At 36.9% G+C, this 27,820-nt stretch overlaps 1 protein-coding gene across 1 annotated transcript in view; it reads left to right on the top strand.

Moving 5' to 3' along the window:
• The window catches only part of ADAM32 (ADAM metallopeptidase domain 32), a 177,634-nt gene that overhangs the window by 142,888 nt on the left and 6,926 nt on the right, over nt 1-27,820 (top strand). The window contains exons 18-20 of the mRNA XM_055567028.1: nt 16,136-16,226; nt 17,384-17,543; nt 26,565-26,603. Coding sequence (XP_055423003.1) covers nt 16,136-16,226; nt 17,384-17,543; nt 26,565-26,603 — 290 coding nt within the window. The remainder of the gene's footprint in view (nt 1-16,135; nt 16,227-17,383; nt 17,544-26,564; nt 26,604-27,820) is intronic.

Here is a 27,820-nt window from a genome sequence, read left to right as displayed (position 1 = left end):
AGGCAAAGAATGACAAAACTATAAGCTGAACAATTATCAGTGTTTACAGAAGGCTGGAGTTATCTGAGTTACAGTCAATCAGAGTGAAGCTATTTCTTTGAAAACCTGGGATATTCACTAGAGATACCAGAAAAATCATGCGCTGCTGCTGCTGCTGCTGTTGCTTCAGTCGTGTCCGACTCTGTGCGACCCCATAGACGGCAGCCCACCAGGCTCCCCCGTCCCTGGGATTCTCCAGGCAAGAGTGCTGGAGTGGGTTGCCATTCTACCAGTGGTTTTTTTTGGGGGGGTGATTTTGCTCCCTAGAAGGCATCTGGAGGATATTTTCTAGTTATCACACCAGTGGAGCTTCTGGATAGGGTGGGTAGAGGTCCTCACCACCCTGCTTGGCCAGAAAAACACCCACAGCAAAGAGTTTTCTGGCCCCAAATGTCAATAGTGCTGAGGCTGAAGCTTTGTAGTACAGGTAATGTGGACGCACGTCCTTGACAGTGATATGGGAAACGTGGTCTTTTGATTCCCATGAGAAAGGGCTACTAATTAAGGACTAAAAAATAAAAGGAATTTGGGGAAAATCTATGCAAGGTATGAGTGGGAAAAAGAATACAAATAAGCCAAGACTAGTGATAAAGGAGTGTTGAAAAAATATGGGGGGTTTTCATACAACTAGCGTATATTTCACTCTCACTTTTCACTTGCCTGCATTGGAGAAGGAAATGGCAACCCACTCCAGTGTTCTTGCCTGGAGAATCCCAGGGACGGAGGAGCCTCCTCGGCTGCTGTCTATGGGGTCGCACAGAGTCGGACATGACTGAAGCGACTTAGCAGCAGCAGCAGCAGCAACAGCGTATATTTATTTTTGAATGACATAACCACAATATGTGCATTTCTTATGATGTTTTGAACTCCTAAGGCTCTCAGAAAGTGGATCTTTGTATTTTAAAACCAAGAAGTCAGTAACAGAATAATAACTCTTATGTGTAGAAGTTATTTTGGTGTGGTGTAGTTGTGAAAGCCTTTAAAAGATAAATGAATAATTTTGCCTTTTTTTTTTTTAAAAACAAGAATTGTAGTTGAAAATGTGTGGAAGGAAAGGATGTGTCTTATATTCCTTTATTGGATTTTCATTCTTTGCTAACAATCTTGGTAAAAAAAAAAAAAAATCCATAGCTTCAGTCCTGGCTGGAAATTAGTCCTGACCTTAACAGGTTTCAGCGTGAGAGCTCTTCAGATATGTGCCTGCTCATTTGTAGTTATCTTTTCTGAGGTATTTCTTTTTTCTCTGTGATGTTTGTTTCTGAGTTGTAACAAAGAAATTTCAGTTGAGTTGCATATGGTTTAGCTCCTAGCGTAACAGTTGCCTGAGCCTACTAATATTTATATCCCTGCCTGTAATGATTTACTTAAAAAATCTTTTATTTTGAAATATTTATAGAATCTCGGGAAATGCATATAAATGCACTGAATGATTGAGTTTTTATCACACGGAGCTTCTCATCTGTTACCCGTGAAAAGCATTTTATTCCTATCCTTACTTCTAGAGTGACCTAATAGTTGAACAAATGACCATGATCTAGAGCAAAAATATTAAGGGAATTTTAGAAAACTGAAGGTCCTTGAAAGGTTTATTTTGGGTGAGGAAATAGTCCTATACCTCAGTTAATTTAAGATTAAGGATATTTTTACTTAGTGCTTTGAAACTTAGTGCTTTTCTGTGTACAGTTCTTTTGTCTCCTTAGGAGAGTTTATTCCTAGATATTTAATTCTTTTTGTTGGAATGGTGAATGGGGTTGATTCCTTAATTTCTCTTTCTGATTTTTCATTATTGATAAATAGAAATGCGAATGATTTCTGTGTGTTGATTTTGTACACTGCAACTTTGCTAAATTCACTGATTAGCTCTAGTAAATTTCTGATACTATCTTTAGGGTTTTCTATGTACAGAATCATGTCATCTGCAGACAGTGAGAGCTTTACTTCTTTTCTGATCTGGATTCCTTTCATTTCTTTTTCTTCTCTGATTGCTGTAGCTAGGGCTTCCAGAACTATATTGAATGATAGTGGTGAAAGTGGATATCCTTGTCTTGTTCCTGATCTTAGGGAGAATGCTTTCTATTTTTCACCATTGAGAATAATGTTTGCTGTAGGCTTATCATATATGGCTTTACTATGTTGAGGTAGGTTCCTTCTATGCCCATTTTTTGAAGAGTTTTAATCATAAACAGGTCCTGAATTTTTTTTTTTAAGGTCCTGAATTTTGTCAAAGGCTTTTTCTGCATCTATTGAAATAATCATATAGTTTTATCTTTCAATTTGTTAACATGGTGTATCAGATTGATTGATTTGCATATATTGAAGAATCCCTGCATTCCTGGAATAAACCCAACTTGATCATGGTGTATGAACTTTCTGATGTGTTGCTGAATTTTGTTTGTTAAAATTTTGTTGAGGACTTTTGCATCTATGTTCATCAGTGATATTGGCCTGTAGTTTTCTTTTTCTGTGTTGTCTTTGTCTGGTTTTGGTATCAGGGTGATGGTGGCCTCATAGAATGAGTTTGGAAGTGTTCCTTCCTCTGCAATTTTTTGAAAGAGTTTTAGAAGCATAGCCATTAGCTCTTCTATAAATGTTTGATAGAATGCTCCTGTGAAGCCATCTGGTCCTGGGATTTTGTTTTTTGGGAGACTTTTGATCACAGCTTCAATTTCAGCACTTGTCATTGGGTTGTTCATAATTTTTATTTCTTCCTGGCTCAGTCTTGGAAGATTGAACTTTTCTAAGAACCTGTCAGTTTCTTCCAGGTTATCCACTTTATTGCCCTATAGTTGTTCATAATAGTCTCTTATAATCCTTTGTATTTCTGCATTGTCTGTTGTAACCTCTCCTTTTCATTTTTAATTTTGTTGATTTGATTCTTCTCTTTTTTTCTTGATGAGTCTGGCTAAAGGTTGGTCAATTTTATCTTCTCAAAGAACCAGCTTTTAGTTTTATTAGTCTTTAATATTGTTTCTTTTATTTCTTTTTCATTTATTTGTGCTTAGATTTTTTAAAAATTTATTTATTTATTTAAATTTTATTTTATTTAACTTTACAATATCGTATTGGTTTTGCCGTATATCAAAATGAATCTGCCACAGGTATACATGTGTTCCCCATCCTGAACCCTCCTCCCTACCCCCTCCCCATACCATCCCTGTGCTTGGATCTTTATGATTTCTTTTCTTTTACTAATTTTGGGGTCTTTTTGTTCTTTTCCCAGTTGTTTTAGATGTAAAGTTAGGCTGTCTATTCAATGTTTTTCTTGTTTCTTGAGGTAGGATTGTATTGCTATAAACTTCTCTCTTAGGACTGATTTTGTTGCATCCCATAGGTTTTGAGTTGTCATTTTTTCATTGTCATTTGTTTCTAGAATTTTTTAAATTTCCCCCTTTTTTTTTTAACTTTTTAATTTTTATGTTCATTAGTGATATTGGCCTGTAGTTTTCTTTTTTTGTGGGATCTTTGTCAGGTTTTGGTATTAGGGTGATGGTGGCCTCATAGAATGAGTTTGGAAGTTTACCTTCCTCTGCAATTTTCTGGAAGAGTTTGAGCAGGATAGGTGTTAGCTCTTCTCTAAATTTTTGGTAGAATTCAGCTGTGAAGCCGTCTGGACCCGGGCTTTTGTTTGCTGGAAGATTTTTGATTACAGTTTCAATTTCCGTGCTTGTGATGGGTCTGTTAAGATTTTCTATTTCTTCCTGGTCCAGTTTTGGAAAGTTGTACTTTTCTAAGAATTTGTCCATTTCTTCCACGTTGTCCATCTTATTGGCATATAATTGTTGATAGTAGTCTCTTATGATCCTTTGTATTTCTGTGTTGTCTGTTGTGATCTCTCCATTTTCATTTCTAATTTTATTGATTTGATTTTTCTCCCTTTGTTTCTTTTTTTTTAATTTATTTTATTTTTAAACTTTACATAACTGTATTAGTTTTGCCAAATATCAAAATGAATCTGCCACAGGTAAATGAGTCTGGCTAATGGTTTGTCAATTTTATTTATCCTTTCAAAGAACCAGCTTTTGGCTTTGTTGATTTTTGCTATGGTCTCTTTTGTTTCTTTTGCATTTATTTCTGCCCTAATTTTTAAGATTTCTTTCCTTCTACTAACCCTGGGGTTCTTCATTTCTTCCTTTTCTAGTTGCTTTAGGTGTAGAGTTAGGTTATTTATTTGACTTTTTTCTTGTTTCTTGAGGTATGCCTGTATTGCTATGAACCTTCCCCTTAGCACTGCTTTTACAGTGTCCCACAGGTTTTGGGTTGTTGTATTTTCATTTTCATTTGTTTCTATGCAAATTTGATTTCTTTTTTTATTTCTTCTGTGATTTGTTGGTTATTCAGCAGCATGTTGTTCAGCCTCCATATGTGGGAATTTTTAATAGTTTTTCTCCTGTAATTGAGATCTAATCTTACTGCATTGTGGTCAGAAAAGATGCTTGGAATGACTTCTATTTTTTTGAATTTACCAATGCTAGATTTATGGCCCAGGATGTGATCTATCCTGGAGAAGGTTCCATGTGCGCTTGAGAAAAAGGTGAAATTCATTGTTTTGGGATGAAATGTCCTATAGATATCAATTAGGTCTAACTGGTCTATTGTATCATTTAAAGTTTGTGTTTCCTTGTTAATTTTCTGCTTAGTTGATCTATCCATAGGTGTGAGTGGGGTATTAAAGTCTCCCACTATTATTGTGTTGTTGTTAATTTCTCCTTTCATACTTGTTAGCATTTGTCTTACATACTGCGGTGCTCCTGTGTTGGGTGCATATATATTTATAATTGTTATATCTTCTTCTTGGATTGATCCTTTGATCATTATGTAGTGACCATCTTTGTCTCTTTTCACAGCCTTTGTTTTAAAGTCCATTTTATCTGATATGAGTATTGCTACTCCTGCTTTCTTTTGGTCCCTATTTGCATGGAAAATCTTTTTCCAGCCCTTTACTTTCAGTCTGTATGTGTCCCCTGTTTTGAGGTGGGTCTCTTGTAGACAACATATGTAGGGGTCTTGTTTTTGTATCCATTCAGCCAGTCTTTGTCTTTTGGTTGGGGCATTCAACCCATTTACGTTTAAGGTAATTACTAAGAAGTATGATCCCATTGCCATTTACTTTATTGTTTTGGGTTCGAATTTATACACCGTTTTTGTGTTTCCTGTCAGAGAATATCCTTTAGTATTTGTTGGAGAGCTGGTTTGGTGGTGCAGAATTCTCTCAGCTTTTGCTTGTCTGAAAAGCTTTTGATTTCTCCTTCATATTTGAATGAGATCCTTGCTGGGTACAATAATCGGGGCTGTAGGTTATTTTCTTTCATCCTTTTAAGTATGTCTTGCCATTCCCTCCTGGCTTGAAGAGTTTCTATTGAAAGATCAGCTGTTATCCTTATGGGAATTCCCTTGTGTGTTATTTGTTGTTTTTCCCTTGCTGCTTTTAATATTTGTTCTTTGTGTTTGATCTTTGTTAATTTGATTAATATGTGTCTTGGGGTGTTTTGCCTTGGGTTTATCCTGTTTGGGACTCTCTGGGTTTCTTGGACTTGGGTGATTATTTCCTTCCCCATTTTAGGGAATTTTTCAACTATCATCTCCTCAAGTATTTTCTCATGGTCTTTCTTTTTGTCTTCTTCTTCTGGGACCCCTATGATTCAAATGTTGTAGCATTTAATATTGTCCTGGAGGTCTCTGAGATTGTCCTCATTTCTTTTAATTCGTTTTTCTTTTATCCTCTCTGATTCATTTATTTCTACCATTCTATCTTCTACCTCACTAATCCTATCTTCTGCCTCTGTTATTCTACTATTTGTTGCCTCCAGAGTGTTTTCAATTTCATTTATTGCATTATTCATTATATATTGACTCTTTTTTATTTCTTCTAGGTCCTTGTTAAACCTTTCTTGCATCTTCTCAATCCTTGTCTCCAGGCTATTTATCTGTGATTTCATTTTGATTTCAAGAGTTTGGATCAATTTCACTATCATTATTCAGAATTCTTTATCAGGTAGATTCCTTATCTCTTCCTCTTTTGTTTGGTTTGGTGGGCATTTATCCTTTTCCTTTACCTGCTGGGTATTCCTCTGTCTCTTCATCTTGTTTACATTGCTGAGTTTGGGGTGGCCTTTCTGTATTCTGGCAGTTTGTGGAGTTCTCTTTTTTGTGGCGTTTCCTCACTTTTGATTTCTTCAGTAACCTGTTGGTTATTTAGAAACATGTTGTTTAATCTCCATGTGTTTGTGTTTCTTACAGTTTTTTTCTTGTAATTGATATCTAATCTCAGAGTGTTGTGGTTGGTGAAGATGCTTGATATGATTTCAATTTTCTTAAATTTACTGACGTTTGATTTGTGACCCAAAATGTCTATCCTGGAGAATGTTCCATGTGCACTTGAGAAGAAGGTGTATTCTTCTGCATTTGGATGCTATGTCCTGAAGATGTCAACGAGAGTCATCTCATCTAATATATCATTTAAGACTTGTGTTTCCTTATTAATTTTCTGTTTTGGTGATCTGTCCATTGGTGTGAATGGGGGAATAAAGTCTCCTACTGTTATTGTGTTACTGTCAATTTCTCCTTTATGTTTGTTAGTGTTTTTTTTTTATGTATTGAGGTGCACCTATTTGTGTGCATAGGAGGTATAATTGTTATGTCTTCCTCTTGGATTGATCCCTTGATCATTATGTAGTGTCCTTCCTTATCTCTTGTAATCTTTATTTTAAGGTCTATTTTTCTGATGTGAGGATTGCTACTCCTGCTTTCTTTTGCTTCACATTTGCATGGAATATATTTTTCCATCCTCTCACTTTCAGTCTATATGTGTCTTGAGGTCTGAAGTGGTTTTCTTGTACACAGCATATATATGGGTCTTGTTTTTGTATCCATTCAACCAGTCTGTGTCTTTTGGTTGGAGCATTTAATCCATTTACATTTAAAGTAGTTATTGATATAGATATTCCTATTGCCCTTTTCTTAATTGCTTGGGGTTGATTTTATAGATCTTTTTCCTTCTCTTGTATTTCTTGACTATATAAGTCCACATAGTGTTTGTTGTAAAGCTGGTTTGGTTGCACTGAATTCTCTTAACTTTTACTTGTCTGAAAAGCTTTTTATTTCTCCATCAGTTTTGAATGAGAGATCCTTGCTGGGTATAGTAATCTTGGTTGTGGATTTTTCCCATTCAGTACTTTAAATATATCCTGCCATTCCCTTCTGGCCTGCAGAGTTTCTGCTGAAAGATCAGCTGTTAAGCGTGTGGGGTTTCCCTTGTATGTTACCTGTTGCTTTTCCCTTGCTGCTTTTAATATTCTTTCTTTGTGTGTAGTCTTTGTAAGTTTGATTAGTATGTGTCTTGATGTGTTTCTCCTTGTGTTTATCCTATGTGGGACTCTTTGTGCCTCTTGGACTTGACTGTTTCCCTTTCCATATTCGGGAAATTTTCAACCATCTCTTCAAAAATTTTCTCATACACTTTCTTTCTCTCTTCTTCTTCTAGGATCCCTGTAATTCAAATGTTGGTGCATTTGATATTGCCACAGTCCATGGGGTCGCGAAGAGTTGGACGCGACTGAGCGACTTCACTTTCACTTTTCACTTTCATGCATTGGAGAAGGAAATGGCAACCCACTCCAGTGTTCTTACCTGGAGAATTCCAGGGACGGGGGCTGCCGATGATGGGGTCGCATAGAGTCAGACACGACTGAAGTGACTTAGCAGCAGCAGCAGCAGCAGCAGAGGTCTCTGAGACTATCCTCAGTTCTTTTCATTCTTTTTACTTTATTCTGCTCTTCAGAAGTTATTTTCAGCATTTTATCTTCCAGCTCACTGATTCGTTCTTCTGCTTCAGATATTCTGCTCTTGATTCATTCTAGATCATTTTTAATTTCAATCATTGTGTGTCTCTGCATGTTCATTCTTTAATTCTTCTAGGTCCTTGTTAATTGATTCTTGAATTTTTCTTCATTTTGCTTTCAAGGTTTACTATCAGTTATCTGAATTCTTTTTCAGGTAGCTTGCCTCTTTCCTCTTCATTTATTTGGACTTCTGTGTTTTTAGTTTGTTTCTTCATTTGTGTAGTAGTTCTCTGCTTTTTCATTTTCTAACTTATTGTGTTTGAGGTCTCCTTTTCTAGGTTTCAAGGTTGAATTCTTTCTTCCTTTTGGTGTCTGCCCTGTAAGATTGATCCAGTGGTTTGTGTAAATTTCTTATAGGGTGAGATTTGTGCTGAATTTTTGTTTGTTGTTTTTCCTCTGATGGGCAAGACTGAGAGAGGTGGTAATCCTGTCTTCTGATGATTTTGTTAGTATTTTTGTTTTGTTTGTTGTTTAGATGAGGAGTCCTGCACAGGGTGCTTTGGCGGTTGGGTGATGTTAGTCTTGTATTCCAGTGGTTTCCTTTGTGTGAATTCTCACTATTTGATACCCCTTAGCGTTAGTTCTCTGGTAGTCTAGCATCTTGGAGTCAGTGCTCCCACTCCAAAGGCTCAGAGCTTGATCTCAGGAACAAAGTTTCCACAAGTGGTTTGTTATGGCATTAAGTGAGATAAAAACAAATATCAAAAAATGAGAAACCAAACTTGGACCCCAGACAAATGGCAGTTACAGAATCAGGCAAATAATAATTGAAATAATGGAATATTCACATATACATATACACCCATGAGCAAAGTCAAAACATTCCAACAACAATAAAGTACAATAGATTGACTCAGTGAACAACAGAAATAAAAAATTATATTTACTGATTAAGAACAAAACTAACTAAAGCACAAACTGGAAAACAAAACTAAAGCAAAGTGCCAAGTGGGAAATAAAGGAATTAAAAAAAAAAAACAATGAACAAATGTGTTGAGAGGAAAAGAAAGAAAGAAAAGAGAGAAAGAATAGATATGCAAAGTTAAATAGAGGCAGATCGAGAAGATTTATATAAAAGATTAACTGCAAGGGGAAAAGAGCAGTACAAAAGGCAAACAAAGGAATAAATGTAGAAAGAATATAATAGATTAAAAAAAATTAAAAGTTAAAATTATAAAAAAGAGGAAAAAAAAAAGAGAGAAGAAAAAAAATGGAATAAAAGGAAAACTCCACAGAACTGCAAAGGCCCAATGTAGAGGCAGAGGTTAATAACAACAATAAAAAGTGTGACTGAATATACATATATACATATACACCCATAAGCAAAATAAAAACAGTACAACAAATATAAAGGGCAATAGTTTGACCTGGCAAACAAAGGAAACCAAAAATTATGTCTACCAGAACAAAAATAACTAAAGCATAAACTGGAAAACAAAACTAAACCAAGGTGCCAATTGGGGTATAAAGCAATGAAAATAAAACTAACAAATATGTTGAGACTAAAGGAAAGAAAGAAAAGAAAGAATAGACATGCAAAGTTAAATAGAAGTAGATAAATAAGATTTATATATATTAAAATTAACTGCAAGGGGAAAAGAACAGTAGGAAAAGCAAACAAAGGAATAAATTTAGAAAAAATAATAATAGGTTTAAAAAATTAAAATTAAAAAAGAGAAAAGAAAAAAAAAAACACCAAAACTGTCCAGAACTGCAAAAGCCCAACAAGAAGGCAGAGGTTTATAACAACAATGAAAAAATTTGAATGAGGGGACAAAAAAAAAAAAGCTCAAAAGCTTAGTTAGATTTCAAGTGCCAATAAAATCAACAACTACAATGGGGGGGCGGGGGAGGGAAAAAAAGAGGAAAAATCCAAAAAAAATCTACAGAACAAGTCAAAATGCAAGAATAATAAATGTTTTTTCTGAGTCGCTGCTGTCAGCGTCCTTTCCCTCGCTGGGAGTCACAGTCCACCTCACCTCCCTAGGATGCCCTCCAACACTGTGCTGGTCTCTGGACTTGCTGTGGGGGCAGCTCAGATTCTAATCTGCTCCTACTCCTGTGTGTTCTTGCCTCCAATGTCCACAGCTGTCAGAACTAGTGTGTTTTCTTTTGTGGGAGCTCTCAATGTCCTTTTATATATGTTCCATAGACACAGAGTCTGCCTAGTTGATCACATGGATTTAATCTGCAGCTTGTACAGCTGGTGGGAGGGCTTTGGTTCTTCTTCCTTAGTCACACTGCCCCTGGGTTTCAACTGTGGTTTTATTTCCACCTCTGGATGTGGGTCATCCACTGGGGTTTGCTCCTGAGGCTGCCCTGGAGGACTTGGGTGTGCCCCAGTGAGGGCCAGGTGTGGAGGTGGTGCAGCTGCTCGGCTTGCAGGGGTTCTGGCAGCACCAGGTACTCAGCAGAGTTGGCGGCTAGGGTAGCAGGAAATATAGTCCTCTAGAAGGGTGGATATGGGAAAACTCTTTAATAGTATAAACAATAGAGAAGAAATAATGGAGTTAAATCATTATCAACAGATGCTAAAACTAGTGGGTGAAACTCTTATGAGGACCCAGATACTTACATTTGTCCATATTACATACACAAGTTATCTCCTCCAATGGAACCGTTATAACTTACAGTGGAAAAAACTTGGAAGACATCACCTAAATGAAGTGATCCAAATGTAACAACACAATGACAACATGTGTACCTAGCAAAGTAATGCTCAAAATCCTCCAAGCCACGCTTCAGCAGTACGTGAACAGTGAACTTCCAGATGTTCAAGATGGATTTAGAAAAGGCAGAGGAACCAGAGATCAAATTGCCAACATTTGTTGGACCCTAGAAAAAGCAAGAGAGTTCCAGAAAAACATCTACTTCTGCTTTATTGACTATGCCCAAGCCCATGACTGTGTGGATCACAACAAACTGTTGAAAATTCTTAAAGAGATGGGAATACCAGACCACCTGACCTACCTCCTGAGAAATCTGTATGCAGGTCAGGAAGTAACAGTTAGAACTGGACAGGGAACAACAGACTGGTTCCAAATCAGGAAAGGAGTATGTCCAGGCTGTATATTGTCACCCTGCTTATTTAACTTATACGCAGAGTACATCATGTGAACTACCAGGCTGGATGAAGCACAAGTTGGAATCAAGATTGCCAGGAGAAATATCAATAACGTCAGATATGCAGATGACACCACCCTTATGGCAGAAAGAGAAGAAGAACTAAAGAGCCTCAATGAAAGTGAAAGAGGAGAGGGAAAAAGCTGGCTTAAAATTCAACATTCAGGAAACTAAGATTATGGCATCTGGTCCCATCACTTTTGGTAAGTAGATGGTGAAGCCATGGAAACAGTGAGAGACTTCATTTTTTGGGGGGGGGGTTCCAATATCACTGCAGATGGTGACTGCAGCCATGAAATTAAAAGATGCTTGCTCCTTGGAAGAAAAGTTATGACCAAACTAGACAGCATTATTAAAAAGCAGAGACATTACTTTGCCAACAAAGGTCCATGTAGTCAAAGCTGTGGTTTTTCCAGTAGTCATGTATGGATGTGAGAGTTGGACTATAGAGAAAACTGAACACCAAAGAATTGATGCTTTTGAATTGTGGTGTTGGGAAGACTCTTCATAGTCTCTTGGACTGCAAGGAGATCCAGCCAGTCCAATCTAAAGGAAACCAGTCCTGAATATTCATTGGAAGGACTGATGCTGAAGCTGAAACTCCAATACTCTGGCCACCTGATGCGAAGAACTGACTCACTGGAAAAGACCCTGATGCTGGGAAAGATTGAAGGCAGGAGGAGAAGGGGATGACAGAGGATGAGGTGATTGGATGGCATCACCGACTTGATAGGCATGAGTTTGAGTAAGCTCTGGGAGTTGGTGATGGACAGGGAAGCTTGGTGTGCTGCAGTCAACGGGATCATACAGAGTCAGACATGACTGAGTGACTGAACTGAACTGACAACATGTGTCTCTTGAGAAAGGCAATATTATTTCAATGAGATATTGGGTTGGCCCAAAATTCATTCTGGTTTTTCTGTAAGATGTTCTAGAAAAGCATGAATGGACTTTTTGGCCAAGCCAGTATTTCAGAGTAAACACACACACACACACACACATTACAACATGAAAGTGATATGACAGAAGCTAGGGCAGTGGAAACTGCAAACAGAACACTTTTTTTCCATGTATATCTTAGCCATGGAATACAGGAATTAGAATCACATTCTTAAATTGAGATGTTAGAAATTGAGAGGTGTTTTATATCATTTTCAGGAGTAGCATAGCCTAGTGGTCAAGGGCAGAGACTGAAACCAGATTTCTTTGGTTTAAATTCTGTCTCCATCAACAAAGCCAAAAGCTGGTTCTTTGAAAGGATAAATAAAATTGACAAACCATTAGCCAGACTCATCAAGAAACAAAGGGAGAAAAATCAAATCAATAAAATTAGTAATGAAAATGGAGAGATCACAACAGACAACACAGAAATACAAAGGATCATAAGAGACTACTATCAACAATTATATGCCAATAAAATTGACAACGTGGAAGAAATGGACAAATTCTTAGAAAAGTACAACTTTCCAAAACTGGACCAGGAAGAAATAGAAAATCTTAACAGACCCATCACAAGCACGGAAATTGAAACTGTAATCAAAAATCTTCCAGCAAACAAAAGCCCGGGTCCAGACGGCTTCACAGCTGAATTCCACCAAAAATTTAGAGAAGAGCTAACACCTATCCTACTCAAACTCTTCCAGAAAATTGCAGAGGAAGGTAAACTTCCAAACTCATTCTATGAGGCCACCATCACCCTAATACCAAAACCTGACAAAGATCCCACAAAAAAAGAAAACTACAGGCCAATATCACTGATGAACATAGATGCAAAAATCCTTAATAAAATTCTAGCAATCAGAATACAACAACACATTAAAAAGATCATACACCATGACCAAGCGGGCTTTATCCCAGGGATGCAAGGATTCTTCAATATCCGCAAATCAATCAATGTAATACACCACATTAACAAATTGAAAAATAAAAGCCACATGATTATCTCAATAGATGCAGAGAAAGCCTTTGACAAAATTCAACATCCATTTATGATAAAACCTCTCCAGAAAGCAGGAATAGAAGGAACATACCTCAACATAATAAAAGCTATATATGACAAACCCACAGCAAACATTATCCTCAATGGTGAAAAATTGAAAGCATTTCCTCTAAAGTCAGGAACAAGACAAGGGTGCCCACTTTCACCATTACTATTCAACATAGTTTTGGAAGTTTTGGCCACAGCAATCAGAGCAGAAAAAGAAATAGAAGGAATCCAAATTGGAAAAGAAGAAGTAAAACTCTCACTGTTTGCAGATGACATGATCCTCTACATAGAAAACCCTAAAGACTCCACCAGAAAATTACTAGAACTAATCAATGATTATAGTAAATTTGCAGGATATAAAATCAACACACAGAAATCCCTTGCATTCCTATACACTAGTAATGAGAAAACAGAAAGAGAAATTAAGGAAACAATTCCATTCACCATTGCAACGGAAAGAATAAAATACTTAGGAATATATCTACCTAAAGAAACTAAAGACCTATATATAGAAAACTATAAAACACTGGTGAAAAAAATCAAAGAGGACACTAACAAATGGAGAAATATACCATGTTAATGGATTGGAAGAATCAATATAGTGAAAATGAGTATACTACCCAAAGCAATTTATAGATTCAATGCAATCCCTATCAAGCTACCAATGGTATTCTTCACAGAGCTAGAACAAATAATTTCACAATTTGTATGGAAATACAAAAAACCTCGAATAGCCAAAGCGATCTTGAGAAAGAAGAATGGAACTGGAGGAATCAACCTACCTGACTTCAGGCTCTACTACAAAGCCACAGTCATCAAGACAGTATGGTACTGGCACAAAGACAGAAATATAGATCAATGGGACAAAATAGAAAGCCCAGAGATAAATCCACACACATATGGGCACCTTATCTTTGATAAAGGAGGCAAGAACATACAATGGATTAAAGACAATCTCTTTAACAAGTGGTGCTGGGAAAACTGGTCAACCACTTGTAAAAGAATGAAACCAGAACACTTTCTAACACCATACACAAAAATAAAGTCAAAATGGATTAAAGAGCTAAACATAAGACCAGAAACTATAAAACTCCTAGAGGAGAACATAGGCAAAACACTCTCCGACATACATCACAGCAGGATCCTCTATGACCCACCTCCCAGAATATTGGAAATAAAAGCAAAAATAAACAAATGGGATCTAATTAAACTTAAAAGCTTCTGCACAACAAAGGAAACTCTAAGCAAGGTGAAAAGACAGCCTTCAGAATGGGAGAAAATAATAGCAAATGAAGCAACTGACAAACAACTAATCTCAGAAATATATAAGCAACTTCTACAGCTCAATTCCAGAAAAATAAATGACCCAATCAAAAAATGGGCCAAAGAACTAAATAGACATTTCTCCAAAGAAGACATACAGATGGCTAACAAACACATGAAAAGATGCTCAACGTCACTCATTATCAGAGAAATGCAAATCAAAACCACTATGAGGTACCATTTCACGCCAGTCAGAATGGCTGTGATCCAAAAGTCTACAAGCAATAAATGCTGGAGAGGGTGTGGAGAAAAGGGAACCCTCTTACACTGTTGGTGGGAATGCAAACTAGTACAGCCAGTATGGAGAACAGTGTGGAGACTCCTTAAAAAACTGGGAATAGAACTGCCTTATGACCCAGCAATCCCACTCTGTGCATACATACTGAGGAAACCAGAATTTAAAGAGACATGTGTACACCAATGTTCATTGCAGCACTGTTTATAATAGCCAGGACATGGAAGCAACCTAGATGTCCATCAGCAGATGAATGGATAAGAAAGCTGTGGTACATATACACAATGGAGTATTACTCAGCCATTAAAAAGAATACATTTGAATCAGTTCTAATGAGGTGGATGAAACTGGAGCCTATTATACAGAGTGAAGTAAGCCAGAAAGAAAAACACCAATACAGTATACTAACGCATATATATGGAATTTAGAAAGATGGTAACAACAATAACCCTGTGTACGGAACAGCAGAAGAGACACTGATGTATAGAACAGTCTTTTGGACTCTGTGGGAGAGGGCGAGGGTGGGATGATTTGGGAGAATGGCATTGAAATACGTATAATATCATATATGGAACAAGTCGCCAGTCCAGGTTCGATGCACGATACTGGATGCTTGGGGCTGGTGCACTGGGACGACCCAGAGGGATGGTATGGGGAGAGAGGAGGGAGGAGGGTTCAGGATGGGGAACACATGTATACCTGTGGCGGATTCATTTTGATATTTGGCAAAACCAATGCAATATTGTAAAGTTTAAAAATAAATTAAAAAAAAATAAATTCTGTCTCCACCACTTACTAGCCATGTGACTTTTGGCAAGTTAAATATCTATGCCTCCAGGTTATTCATCTTTAGAGTGGGAATAATAATTGTCCCAGCCTTACAGGACGGTTGTGAGGGTTTAATGAGTAAATCAATGTAAAGTGCTCAGAATGGAGGCTCACACATTGCAAGCACCATAAAGCTGTTTCTATCGTTAATTAGTTAATTACAAAGATGATCTGATACCCTCTTGGAATACAAAAAACTTTTGCTTAAAAATCAAACAAACAAAAACTAATGAAGTAAACAAACGATCCTGGTCAAGGGCAGTGCTATGCTGTTAAATGTTTACCAAGTAGCTTGAGGAAGCATCAAGTCCTCATCTATGTACACAGATACTTCAGACCACCACATGATGTTACTGAAAATGGAGATGGGAAGAAGTGTACACAGTCGTCCTTGCGAGCTGATACTGGCTGGCTCTAACACACTGCTGGAGTGGTGTCATTTTCAATAGAATTTAAGTAGATGGTTCTGGAATTGCACACTAAATTTTCAGGTGAACATTTGAAGGTGTTAAGTTTTCCAGATATTTCAAATATTGTGAGCCTCACTTTATAGCTCCTTTTTAGCATGTGTGTGCATCTGTGCATACTTTAGGCTAAGAAACCAAGCATTGGATTTGTAGAATTATCTCTGTAAATAGATCAAAGAAACAAAATTACACTAGATGAAAATACCAGAGTAAGCCTGATGATCCATCAGATAATTTTGCTTTCTATGAGAAAACATTTTTAAATGACTATCTGAATTTAAAAAAATGATTCTAGGTGTGCACTTCCCAGATGATATGCAATTGTACTGAAGGCTATGTACCTCCAAATTGTACCACGAGAGCCAGAATATCGCCTGGGGAACAGGGCAAGTATCTATTTCTTTTATATATCCAGTTAATAGAATCGTCAAATTGCTTGCCTTCACAAAAACATAGTTAGGTTTTTGCCACTTAGAAAGAAACCAATATTTGTAATTAAAAGGTAAACAAATAGGCTTCCAAAAGAAATAGAAACCAATATGCTTTCTTAATCTTGCTTTTTTCCCCCTAATATTAACTTTTCAATATGACTGAAGCTGAGTATCTTTATAATTTTTATTTACTTTTGTCTGACTTTCTCCTTTATATTATCCTTCAACCCTTTCCCACGTTTATGGTTGATCCTGTGATCTGAGCTCTATACCAGCAACACACCCTGTGTCTAGCACTAATATGTGTCTGTTATAGAAGAAATAAAGGAAGTAGAAGATAAACCTTTAGTCTGAAAGAGTTTTCAGTTTAAATGATAAAAATCTATTAATTCCTGTTAAAGAGATGACAGAAAGATGCTAAAACAGTATTTTGTTTGTTTATCATGACTTTAGTTTTTGTCATTCATTCACTGATTTAGCAAATATTTCTTGAATTCCTAATATATACGCCAGATGCTTATCATATGACACTAGGCATGTACAGATAGTAAAACAAAGCCTCACTCCTCATGGAACTTAAAGAATACCCAGTGCTAATTAGTTGCAGAATTAGAGTTAGGGATCATGTCTCCTATTTTTTATGCCTGTGCCATTTTAGTAACACTGCAATGACTCCACGGGTAAAAACAGATCCCTAATGTTGGAGAGCCAGCACTCTAATAAAGATAAATAAGATATGCACAGGTATAGTAGGATTCTGTGATAATGCACCTTGTAATAATGTACGTTTGTTGGTTATATGTCTCTGAAGTTATGGGGTTCTACTTATACTGGGATTTTGCTGTAGCTGCTGTATAAGGTAGAATACATTAGAACTTCCTGGAACTTAGTGTCTGTTCTTTTAGAATGAGAGTTTATAGAGACAATCTTAAATATTATGATTCTATTATTATTATTTTTATTCATTTATTTTAATTAGAGGCTAATTATTATTATTTTTCATTGTTACTTGAATTATGATTAAAATTAAGAACATTGTGATAAGTTTGCTATAACTTAAAAGTACACAGCTTAATTTTTTTCTCTGATTTTTTATGTATTTTTATTTTTAGGTTTACTCACGAAAAGAACTTCTGAGAAGGGCGGGAAGAAGCAGTGGCTTCTGGCTATCTACGTTGCTTTACCTGTTCTTATTGTAGCAACCGTAATAGTTGCTTCGTGGAAGCTTTCGAAAAAGTGGTTTAGCAAGAAAGAGGAGTCCCAAAGTAGTGGGTAAATTAAATTTGTGTTCTGAAGTTAAACCATTTAAATCTAGTCAGATATAAGGCAATATTATGAACAGCAACAATACTTCACATTTTATAGGAATTTTGAATGCTACATCAATATCTCATTTAATTGTTTGAGATAGTTTTGGATATCCTTATTTTAAAGTTTCAAAAAGTTCAGAATCTGGTTTAATAACTTTGCCTCTGTAATTGAGACAGGAAGAGTGGAAATGCATCCACATCTGTTGCTTTCACATGCCCAGTGGTTCTTGTTTCTATTATACACAAGCTAAACTTTTCCAATATATCATGGCTTTCTCTTTGTTGAAATTTCTGCTTTATATACTCTGAAAGTGAAAGTGTTGGTCGTTTAGTCATGTCCTACTGTTTGCAATCCTGTGGACTGTAGCCCGCCAGGTTCCTCTGTCCATGGGATTCTCCAGGCAGGAATACTGGAGTGAGCTGCCATTCCCTTCTCCAGGGAGTCTTCTTGACCCAGTGATCGAACCTGGGTCTTGCTGTGCATTGCAGGCAGAGTCTTTACCATTTGAGCCACCAGGCAGTGAATAAATATATAACATTCAGTGTAGTTATATATTCTTGATGTATTTACTTTTCATCATTAACAGTTGTATCTTAAATTCTATTTTTACTCTTTTATATTGTTGTATCCCAGCTTGCTTTATGCAAGTTAGATTTACCTATTACGTATTTTTCATCCCTTATTTTCAGTCTTTCTTAGATTTTAGTTGATATCCTATAAACAGCCTTTATATGAAAAATATAGTAGTAGACTTTTCATATTTATATGCTTAATGTATGATCGCAGATATTCATGTTGAAATTTACAATCTTATTTTCTTCCTACTTACTATCCTCTTTGTTGGCATGATTTCCTTTTCCCCAATTCCATTTTTTTATTATGATTTTTCTGGTTTCTTTTACTATTTTGTACATTTTTAATTCTGTTTTTATTGTTTGAATGGTTTTTGGTAACTTGTATTTGTAGCAAATGTTATATATACAATGTCTTAATTTAATCATTATATGTAGTCTTCTGAATAAGACAAGGATCTTGGCCTTGTAACACTAATCTATCTTTTTTGATCTATTTATCATTTGGTTTTTCAGTTTCCTCCAAATAAATTTTGTGTTTTTTTTAAAATTATCATTGTTATATTTAGTTAACATTTATTAGAATTTCCTGTTACATTTTCCAGATTCTTTGCTTTACCATTCCTTTCTTTTAAATTTAGTTCTGAGATAATTTAAGAAATATAAAAGGCTTCCCTCTTAGCTCAGTTGGTAAAGAATCTGCTTGCAATGCAGGAGACTCTGGTTCTATCCCTGGGTTGGGAAGATGCCCTGGAGAAGGAAATGGCAACTCACTCCAGTATTCTTGCCTGGAGAATCCCATTGTCAGAGGAGCCTGGCAGGCTACAGTTCATGGGGTTGCAAGAGTCGGACACAACTTAGTGACTAAACCACCACCAAGAAATATAAAAAGTTGCAAAAGTGGCATAGAGTTTCTTGGCTCTATCACTTCAGTTCAGTTCAGTCACTCAGTCATGTCCAGCTCTTTGTGACCCCATGAATTGCAGCATTCCAGGCCTCCCTGTCCATCACCAACTCCCGGAGTTCACTCAGACTCATGTCCATCGAGTCAGTGATGCTCTATCACTTAGGTTTTATCAATGATAGCATCTTACATTAACTGAATTTTCACAGCCAGGGGACTGGTATTGGTATAGTTTTATCAGTTAAACTATAGACCTTAAAGCTCAGCATTCAGAAAACTAAGATCATGGCATCTAGTCCCATAACGTAGATGGGGAAACAGTGGAAACAGTGGCTGACTGTATTTTTTTGGGCTCCAAAATCACTGCAGATGGTGATTGCAGCTATGAAATTAAAAGACGCTTACTCCTTGGAAGGAAGATTATGACCAACCTAGATAGCATATTCAAAAGCAGAGACATTACTTTGCCAACAAAGGTCTGTCTAGTCAAGGCTATGGTTTTTCCAGTAGTCGTGTATGGATGTGAGAGTTGGACTATAAAAAAGCTGAGTGCCGAAGAATTGATGCTTTTGAATTGTGGTGTTGAAGAATACTCTTGAGAGTCTCTTGGACTGCAAGGAGATCCAACCAGTCCATCCTAAAGGAAACCAGTCCTGAATATTCTTTGGAAGGACTGATGCTGAAGCTGAAACTCCAGAACTTTGGCCACCTGCTGCGAAGAACTGACTCATTGGAAAAGACCCTGATTCTGGGAAAGATTGAAGGCGGGAGAAGAAGAGGATGACAGAGGATGAGATGGTTGGATGGCATCACCGACTCGATGGGCATGAGTTTGAGTAAGCTCTGGGAGTTGGTGATGGACAGGGAGGCCTGGCATGCTGCGGTTCGTGGGGTCACAAAGAGTTGGACCCGACTGAGCGACTGAACTGAACTGATAGACCTTATTCATATTCACCAGTGTTTACAGACATATATATAGTCCATGGGGTGGTCACAAAGAGTCAGACATGACTGAGAGACTTTCACTTATATTTTGAGTATGTGTGTGTGTGTGTGTATATATATATATACATTTTTTTTCCCCATGGATCACAGCCTTGTGATGAAGGGGCTTGCATAACTCAATGAAATGCTGTTCAAGCCCACACAAGACAGATAGGTCATAGTGTAGAGTTCTGTTAAATTCTGGTCCACTGGGGGAGGAAATGGCAAACCCACTCCAGTGTTCTCAGTGCGAGAACCCCATGAACAGTATGAAAAAGCAAAAATATATGACACCGGAAGATGAGCCCCCCTGGTCAGAAGGTGTCTGATATGCTACTGGGGAAGATCAGAGGGCAATTATTAATAGCCCCAGAAAGAATGGCCAATATGCTACTGGGGAAGAGCAGAGGGCAATTATTAATAGCTCCAGAAAAAATGGAGTGGCTGGGTCAAAATGGAAATGATGCTCAGTGTGGATGTGTCTGGTGGTGAAAGTCAAGTCCAATGCTGTAAAGAACAATATTGCCTAGAAACCTGGAATGTTAGGTCCCTGAATCAAGGTAAATTGGACATGGTCGAGCAGAAGATGGCAAGGTTGAACATTGACATCTTAGGAATCAGTGAACCAAAATGGGTGTTAATGGGCGAATTTAATTCAGATGACCATTATATCTACTATTGTGGGCCAGAATCCCTTAGAAGAATTGGAGTAGACCTCATGTAGTCAATGAACGCGTCTGAAGTGCAGTACTTGGGTGCAATCTCAAAAACGACAGTATGATCTTGGTTCGTTTCCAAGGCAAACCGTTCACCTTCACAGTAATACAAGTCTATGCCCCAACCACTAATGCTGAAGAAGCTGAAATTGACCGATTCTATGAAGACCTACAAGATCTTCTAGAACTAACACCAAAAACGGTGTCCTTTTCATCACAGGATTGGAATACAAAAATAGGAAGTCAAGAGATACCAGGAGTAGTAGGCAAATTTGGTCTTGCAGTACAAAGGCAGGGCAAAGGCTAACAGAGAATAGTAGCTGCCTTGGTCTCCCCAGATGGTATCACCTCATTTTGGGGAGACTTCTTTCTCTGCCTGGCTTCCCATTGCTGTGTTACAGCATGGAAAATCTTCCTTGCAGTAAGAAGGGGCAGTCATGGGTCTTTATTTCCTTCTCTCATAGATCACTATCTTGCCTAATATTCAGTATCTGAAAACCAGTGTTTAACATGTCTTGTCCAGATTTTCAGTTGTTTCAGGCAGAAGTGTAAATCCTGTTACTCCATTTTGATCAGTATTGGAACTGTATCTTTGTGGTTTGTAACTGCACTTTCGTAGGTATCTCTCCATCTCATAGTCTGTTTGATTTTCTCAGATCATTCTCTCATATCAACATTTCTTCCTTCTCAGTCCTGTTCTAGACTTATGGATTCTGTTTTTGCAAAAATCTCTATGGAGATTCTAAATATTCTCAGAGTTTTTTTTTAAATCATTTATATTTCTTGGTGTGTGAGCTCATTGTTTGGCTATGGCTGCTGATGTTAATTACTAGGGCTTTGTCATCATAGACTCTTTTCTCTTCAATATTTATGATTTTCCCATGAGAATTCAGCATGCCCTGTGTTGAAGACTCACACCTGTGGGTGGTTTCATTTTTGCTTCTTTTAAAGCAAAAATATTTAAAGCAAATGCTCTGCATGGTATTCAAGCATTTGTAGGAGTGTGAACTGGCATCCTGAAAGTGCATTTTTTGGAGGCTTGGGACTCCTCAGTGATGCACTTTCCCCCATCTGTCCTTGCATGTTGCATATTCCCATTTTCCCTGCTGCATTCCAAAGGCCACTGGTCAGGATTTTTACTATCCCTGTTGAATGGGTGGTATGACCCTTCATGGCTCCCAGGTTAAGTGGCTCCAGTTAAGGAGCTCACTTAGTTTCCCTACATGCAAAGTCCTCATAACTCCTTCTAAGGAATAACTATTGAATCTCTAGTCCCAAAGTTGTATCACTGGTTTAGACACCCCTGCAGTCATTCACTTTTAGCTCTTGTTTACTCTTTGAACTCTCTGTTTCTTCGTTTTTACTAGCACCAACAGAATTCTTTTCTTATTAACCTCAGTTATGTGTTAACTGTTCATGCTATTTTTTTTCAGACCTCCTCTATGAGGAATGGAAAGGGAAATTTTCCCACTAGTTCAGTCTGTCAGATTGTCTAGAAGTCCGTATGGATTTTACCTTATAAAATGTAACATTTCTTTATCAATGAATAAAAAGTTAAAAGTTGGGGTATAAAGGTCAGAATCAGGCATTCAGGATCAAACCTATATTCTGTGTTCAGAAGTGATAAAGAAAAATCAAATCTGTGCCTTCTTGATAATGTCCTCATTGCAGGTTTGAAATATACTTTTTATGGATGAGGTATGCAGGTATATAAGAATGTTTACTTATTTGCATCTCTGTTTAGTGACCTTGCACATTGTTTTCTTTTTTGGTAACTAATCTTGTAAAAGAGATAATACAGCTTATAAAATGGCCTGACTTTTATTTATGCAGTTGACAGGCTCTCTTACGACTAATTTTGGACACTATTTTCCATTCGTTTAATGTCCAGGTCAGAAGGTGACACTCACAGAAATGTCACCAGGGAGGTAAACTGTAAGGCATCTTAAGACACATGTTGAAAATTAAGTGAAATGAGTCGCCAGTCCAGGTTCGATGCACGATACTGGATGCTTGGGGCTGGTGCACTGGGACGACCCAGAGGGATGGTATGGGGAGAGAGGAGGGAGGAGGGTTCAGGATGGGGAACACATGTATACCTGTGGTGGATTCATTTCAATATTTGGCAAAACCAGTAAAATATTGTAAAGTTTAAAAATAAAATAAAATTAAAAAAAAAGAAAAAAGAAAACTAAGAATGAATTAGTAATTCACAATGTCTAGCTACAGTTGGTAAAGTAATCCTCTGGAAACCAGGCTACTAATATATGTAATTTAGTTTATAGTAAATTAGTCTTCTATTCATTTAAATAAATACTATTTTTTTCTGAGGAAACAAGGAATAAAATGGCTGACTCTAATAAAATTTAGAATATGTATAATTAGTAAAGAAAAAAGGATGTATGTGGGGTTTAGTCAGTTGTGTCTGACCCTTGCAACATCACTGACTGTAACCCTCCAGGCTCCTCTGTCCATGAGATTTTCCAGGCAAGAACACTGGAGTGGGTTGCCATTTCCTTCTCCAGGGGATCTTCCTGTCCCAGGGATTGAACCCAGGTCTCTGTATTGCAGGCAGATTCTTTACTGACTGAGCTACCAAAGAAACCACAGCTTGGGTTATATTCACGTACAGCTTGGGTAAACAAGCAAATGCTTGATATTTGATAGATTGTACATGACTAAACTCATGTATAAATTTCTATAGTAGTTATGAATTGGTAAGAACTAATTATATCTACTTCCTGTGTTTTTTTTTTTTTTAATCAGTAATGGATAGCATATTGTCCCCATTAATATTTCTTAAATAATAAATTCAGTCCTTACTGATTTATAACTGGTCTACCAACATTCAGGGTTTCCCTGGTGGCTCAGCGGTAAAGAATCTGCCTGCAATGCAGGAGACCCAGGTTCGATCCTTGGGTCGGGAAGACCCCTGGCGGAGGGCATGGCAACCCACTCTAGTACTCTTGCCTAGAGAATCCCACAGATAGAGGAGCCTGGCAGGCTGCAGTCCATAGGGTTGTACAGAGTCAGACATGACTGAGACGACTGAGCAGCAGCAGCATACCAACATTTCAGTTTATCTGATATAACTTTTCAGTCCCCTTACTTTCAACCTTTTATTTAATTTGGTCTCTTGAAAATAGCCTGCCAATGATATTTTAAAATCTGTAACCTCAAGTGTCTCAGTAATTGAATTTAGTATGTCTATATACTTATATTTGCTGATATGTTTAGAGTAAATTCTGCCATTTTGTTTTGTTTTTTTTCTATTTCTCATGCTTTTTCTTTTTCTTTTTTTTTCTATTTTGATACTCACATTTATTATCACTCCCTTGTCTTCTAACACACTGGTACTGAAGACTCTTAAACAAACACAGACGCTTTCAAGAATTAAAGTCAAAGTAATTTAGGGAAGAAGGTGGCCAGAACTCTTTTGGATCATTTCTCGGTTTTCCTGTTCACATTGCATGGCAGATGCAGTAGAAGAATCTTATAGACAGAAGACAGTTCCAAGTTTGTGGTCTGAACAATTTTAATTAAAAATTTAATTAAAAAGGAGTAAATTTGTGTCATGCACTGATTCCATGCTCAAAGCACTGCCTGGTACATAAATATTCACTGATTGAATGAATGCATCTGGTCATTGGAACATTTATTTACTTTCTGCCTTTTCCCAGAATTTTAGGCTAGAAGGGTCCTCAATCATCATTTCAGCTCCCTTGTTATACCCTTTAAAGACTGAGTTTTGAGGGATTTATGGATTCTCCCTTGGCTACATATATAGCTGCTAAGCTAAACCAGGATAAGGACATAGGCACCATTCTTTTCTTTCTTGTATTCCATTATATTGATTGTGCTTTCAATGTTTTTTCTTTCCTTCTATCAATTTGGTCATTGTGTGTTCCAGTTGTATTCTTTTAGTGATATTCTTTAATTATTATGTTATTATATTGTGTTTTATTAAATTATTTAAATATAAAGTTATAATTTTAGATATAAAAGTACTTATAATCTTCTTCTAACAATTTATGGATATTAGCCCATTAAACCTTATACTCTTTTATTCACTCTTTCATAGTATTATCATTTGGTTTTTAGTTACTTCTGAATTTTAACCTGATACAAATATGTCAGTATTATCATTATTATTATATTTAATCATTATGATATTTAATCAAAACATACTAAGATTTAACTACATTTTTGTCACTTTATTTACTCATTATTCTTTTTTGAATTTAATTCCATATTTTGATGTTCAATCTCCCTTTTGGTGAAGTACATCTCTTAACATTTCCATCAGTGAGTCTTGGTGTAGCAAACTGTTTATCTTATCCACCTAAAATTATGCCTATTTCATTCTCAAATGTGGGTTTAGGTAGTATGGACTTCTTGTGTGTGTGCTGACATCTGGGTTTTATTTTTTTAAATTTTTAATTGGAGGATTATTGCTTGTTGTATTGGTTTCTTAGTATGAATTTCGATGTTGAGAGTTATTTTGTTTCCACTAATTAAAGGTATGTAAGTGTAGTGTGGCATTTATTACTGATGATGATAAATCTTTTGTTAGTGTGTTGATTTATTTACTCCTTTAAGATTAATATGAATTTTACCTAGTTTTTATATTTCTGTTGCTGTGTAACAAATTACCATACACTTAGTAACTTAAATCACATTCATTTCCTGTGTGGAAGTTCTGTAAGTAGGAAATCCAGGTGGATTTGACTGGGTTGTTACAAGGCTGACCTGAAGGCCAGGCTGCCACAAGGCTGACCTGAAGGCCAGGCTGGGAAAAGGTTGTAAGAAAAATCCAATTTCTTGCAGCTTTAGGTCTAAGGTCTATCTTTCTGTGTTGCTTGTGTGCTTGGGGCCCTTCTCTCTCTTTCAGAGGCCACCTGCATTGCTACTCAGGTACCTCCTTTCACCTTTAAAAAAGTAAGGGCATAGAAGTCTTCCTAAGGCTTTGACTGTCTCTTAACTTCTCCCTTCTACCAGCAAGAGAAAACTCTACTTGTAAAGCACTGACCTGACTGGGTCAGGCCCACCAAAATGATCTCTCTGTTTTAAGGCCAACAGATTTGGAGCTTTAATTACATTTGCAAAATCTTTTCAGAGCAGTACTTTGAAGAGTATTTAAATAACCAAGGAATGGGAATCTTAGGGGGCCATTTTAGAATTCTGCCTATCACAACCTCTACATTTATACATTGGCCTTAGAGTTGTTATTTTGTTATAATGTATTCTGGTAGAGACTTTTTGTAAAAAATCAGGAACTTGACCCAATATTTTCCCGTTTACCTTTTATGCTTTCTATTTCCTCTTTTTCAAACTATCATTAGAAATATCACTTCCTTCCCTTAAATTTTCATTAGAATTTTGTGTTATTTTTACACCATTTCTCTATGTGTCAAATAGGAGGTGGAGATTACCCTGGCAGTACAGTCTGCCTAATTGTTTAGAAGTCAGTGAGGGTTTTAAATCACCACCTGCAGTAATTTGTTTACCAGTGGGTAACACATCAGAATCAAGCATATATTCTGAGAAGTGACAAATCAGTTTTATTGCTCCTCTTTCTATTTGGGAATTTGAAATTTGTGTTCTCTATGGACATGGTATATGGATAAAAAGCAATGCTATTATTTGCAGACTGTAACTTGGTAATCTTTTGAAATGATTCATTAGTGGTGATGAGTGGTATAAAAGAATTAATGTAGGTTACAAAATGGCCTGACATTCATTGGTTACAGAGGCACACTTTTTTTAAAGTATTAACTTTGAAGCATTATTTTTCACTTTCATTTAGGTCCACATCAGAAAGTAGCAGCCAATCAGATACTGTCAGGTAAGTGAATTAGAAAGGATTTCTTAAGATGAACAAATTGATATTCAACAAGTAATTGCTAAGTATTAACTGCACAGCAACAATTGATAAGGTATACTACACATATAGCTTCTAAAAGAGATGGTTGGTTCTCTTTCCCCTTAATATTTTTAGTAGTGAACAAAGAACCTGTCTGCCAGTGCAAGAGACATAAAAGACACAGGTTTGATCCCTGGGTCAGGAATACCCCCTGGAGGAGAGCATGGCGATCCACTACAGTATTCTTGCCTGGAGAATTTCTTGGACAGAGGAGCCTGGGAGGCTACAGTCCATAGGGTTGCAGAGTCAGACACAACTGCAGCGACTTAGCACAGCACACACACACACACAAATTCCTTTTAGTATTTTCTAACCAATAACCAGTGAGTGTTTGTCTTAATAAATGCTTTCTTCAGTTTGTTAATGTATTTTGGGAATTTATTCTGGGGAAACAAAGGAGTAAATAATTGGTGAAATGTTTATGGTGCTAACTCATAAATGGAGAAGTTCACTTCTTTATTTGGAGACTTTAGAAACCCAATATGTATGCTCTTGAACAACTGAATGAGTGCTTACCCTGGTCACCTGAGAAAAATTTGCTGAAGAAAAAGGTTGTAAAGGGAATAATAATTCTGTGTGTTACATAGCCTTTCAGAATTACAAAGTAGTTTTTAAAAAACTTTTAAATTTTGTATTGGGGTATAACTAATTAACCAAAAATTAATTGTGACAGTTTCAAGTGAAGAGCAAAGGGACTCAGTCATACATACAATTACAAAGTAGTTTTAATTAAGTCTCCCTCCATTTCCTGAAAGGTGGATATGTCTGTGTAATAATACAATAACTGTTTAGTTTTCCACATCCAGCAGTTTGGGATGGTGTTGTTCCACCTGCGTCCGTGTGCGTGTGCGTGCTCAGCTGCTTCAGTGGTGCCCAACTCTTTACAACCCTATGGGCTGTAGCCTGCCAGGCTCCTCTGTCCGTGGGACTCTCCAGGCAAGAATACTGGAATGCGCTCCTGTGCCCTCATGATTCCAAAGTATACTGCTGTCCCAGACACACCCAAATGTACAGAGTAGGATGTCTAGGTTGTACAACAGGGCCATTTAATTTCATTTATTCTGAATAGGTCTTCCTCTTCCATTATAATGCCTTCTTTTCTTATCCTTTATCTCTCTTTCATTATTATGATCTTTTCC

Source organism: Bubalus kerabau, chromosome 2 (genome assembly GCF_029407905.1).
Source record: "Bubalus kerabau isolate K-KA32 ecotype Philippines breed swamp buffalo chromosome 2, PCC_UOA_SB_1v2, whole genome shotgun sequence".
Lineage (NCBI taxonomy): Eukaryota > Metazoa > Chordata > Mammalia > Artiodactyla > Bovidae > Bubalus > Bubalus kerabau.
Note: the sequence above shows the minus strand (reverse complement) of the source record. Positions and strands in the feature narration are given on the sequence as shown.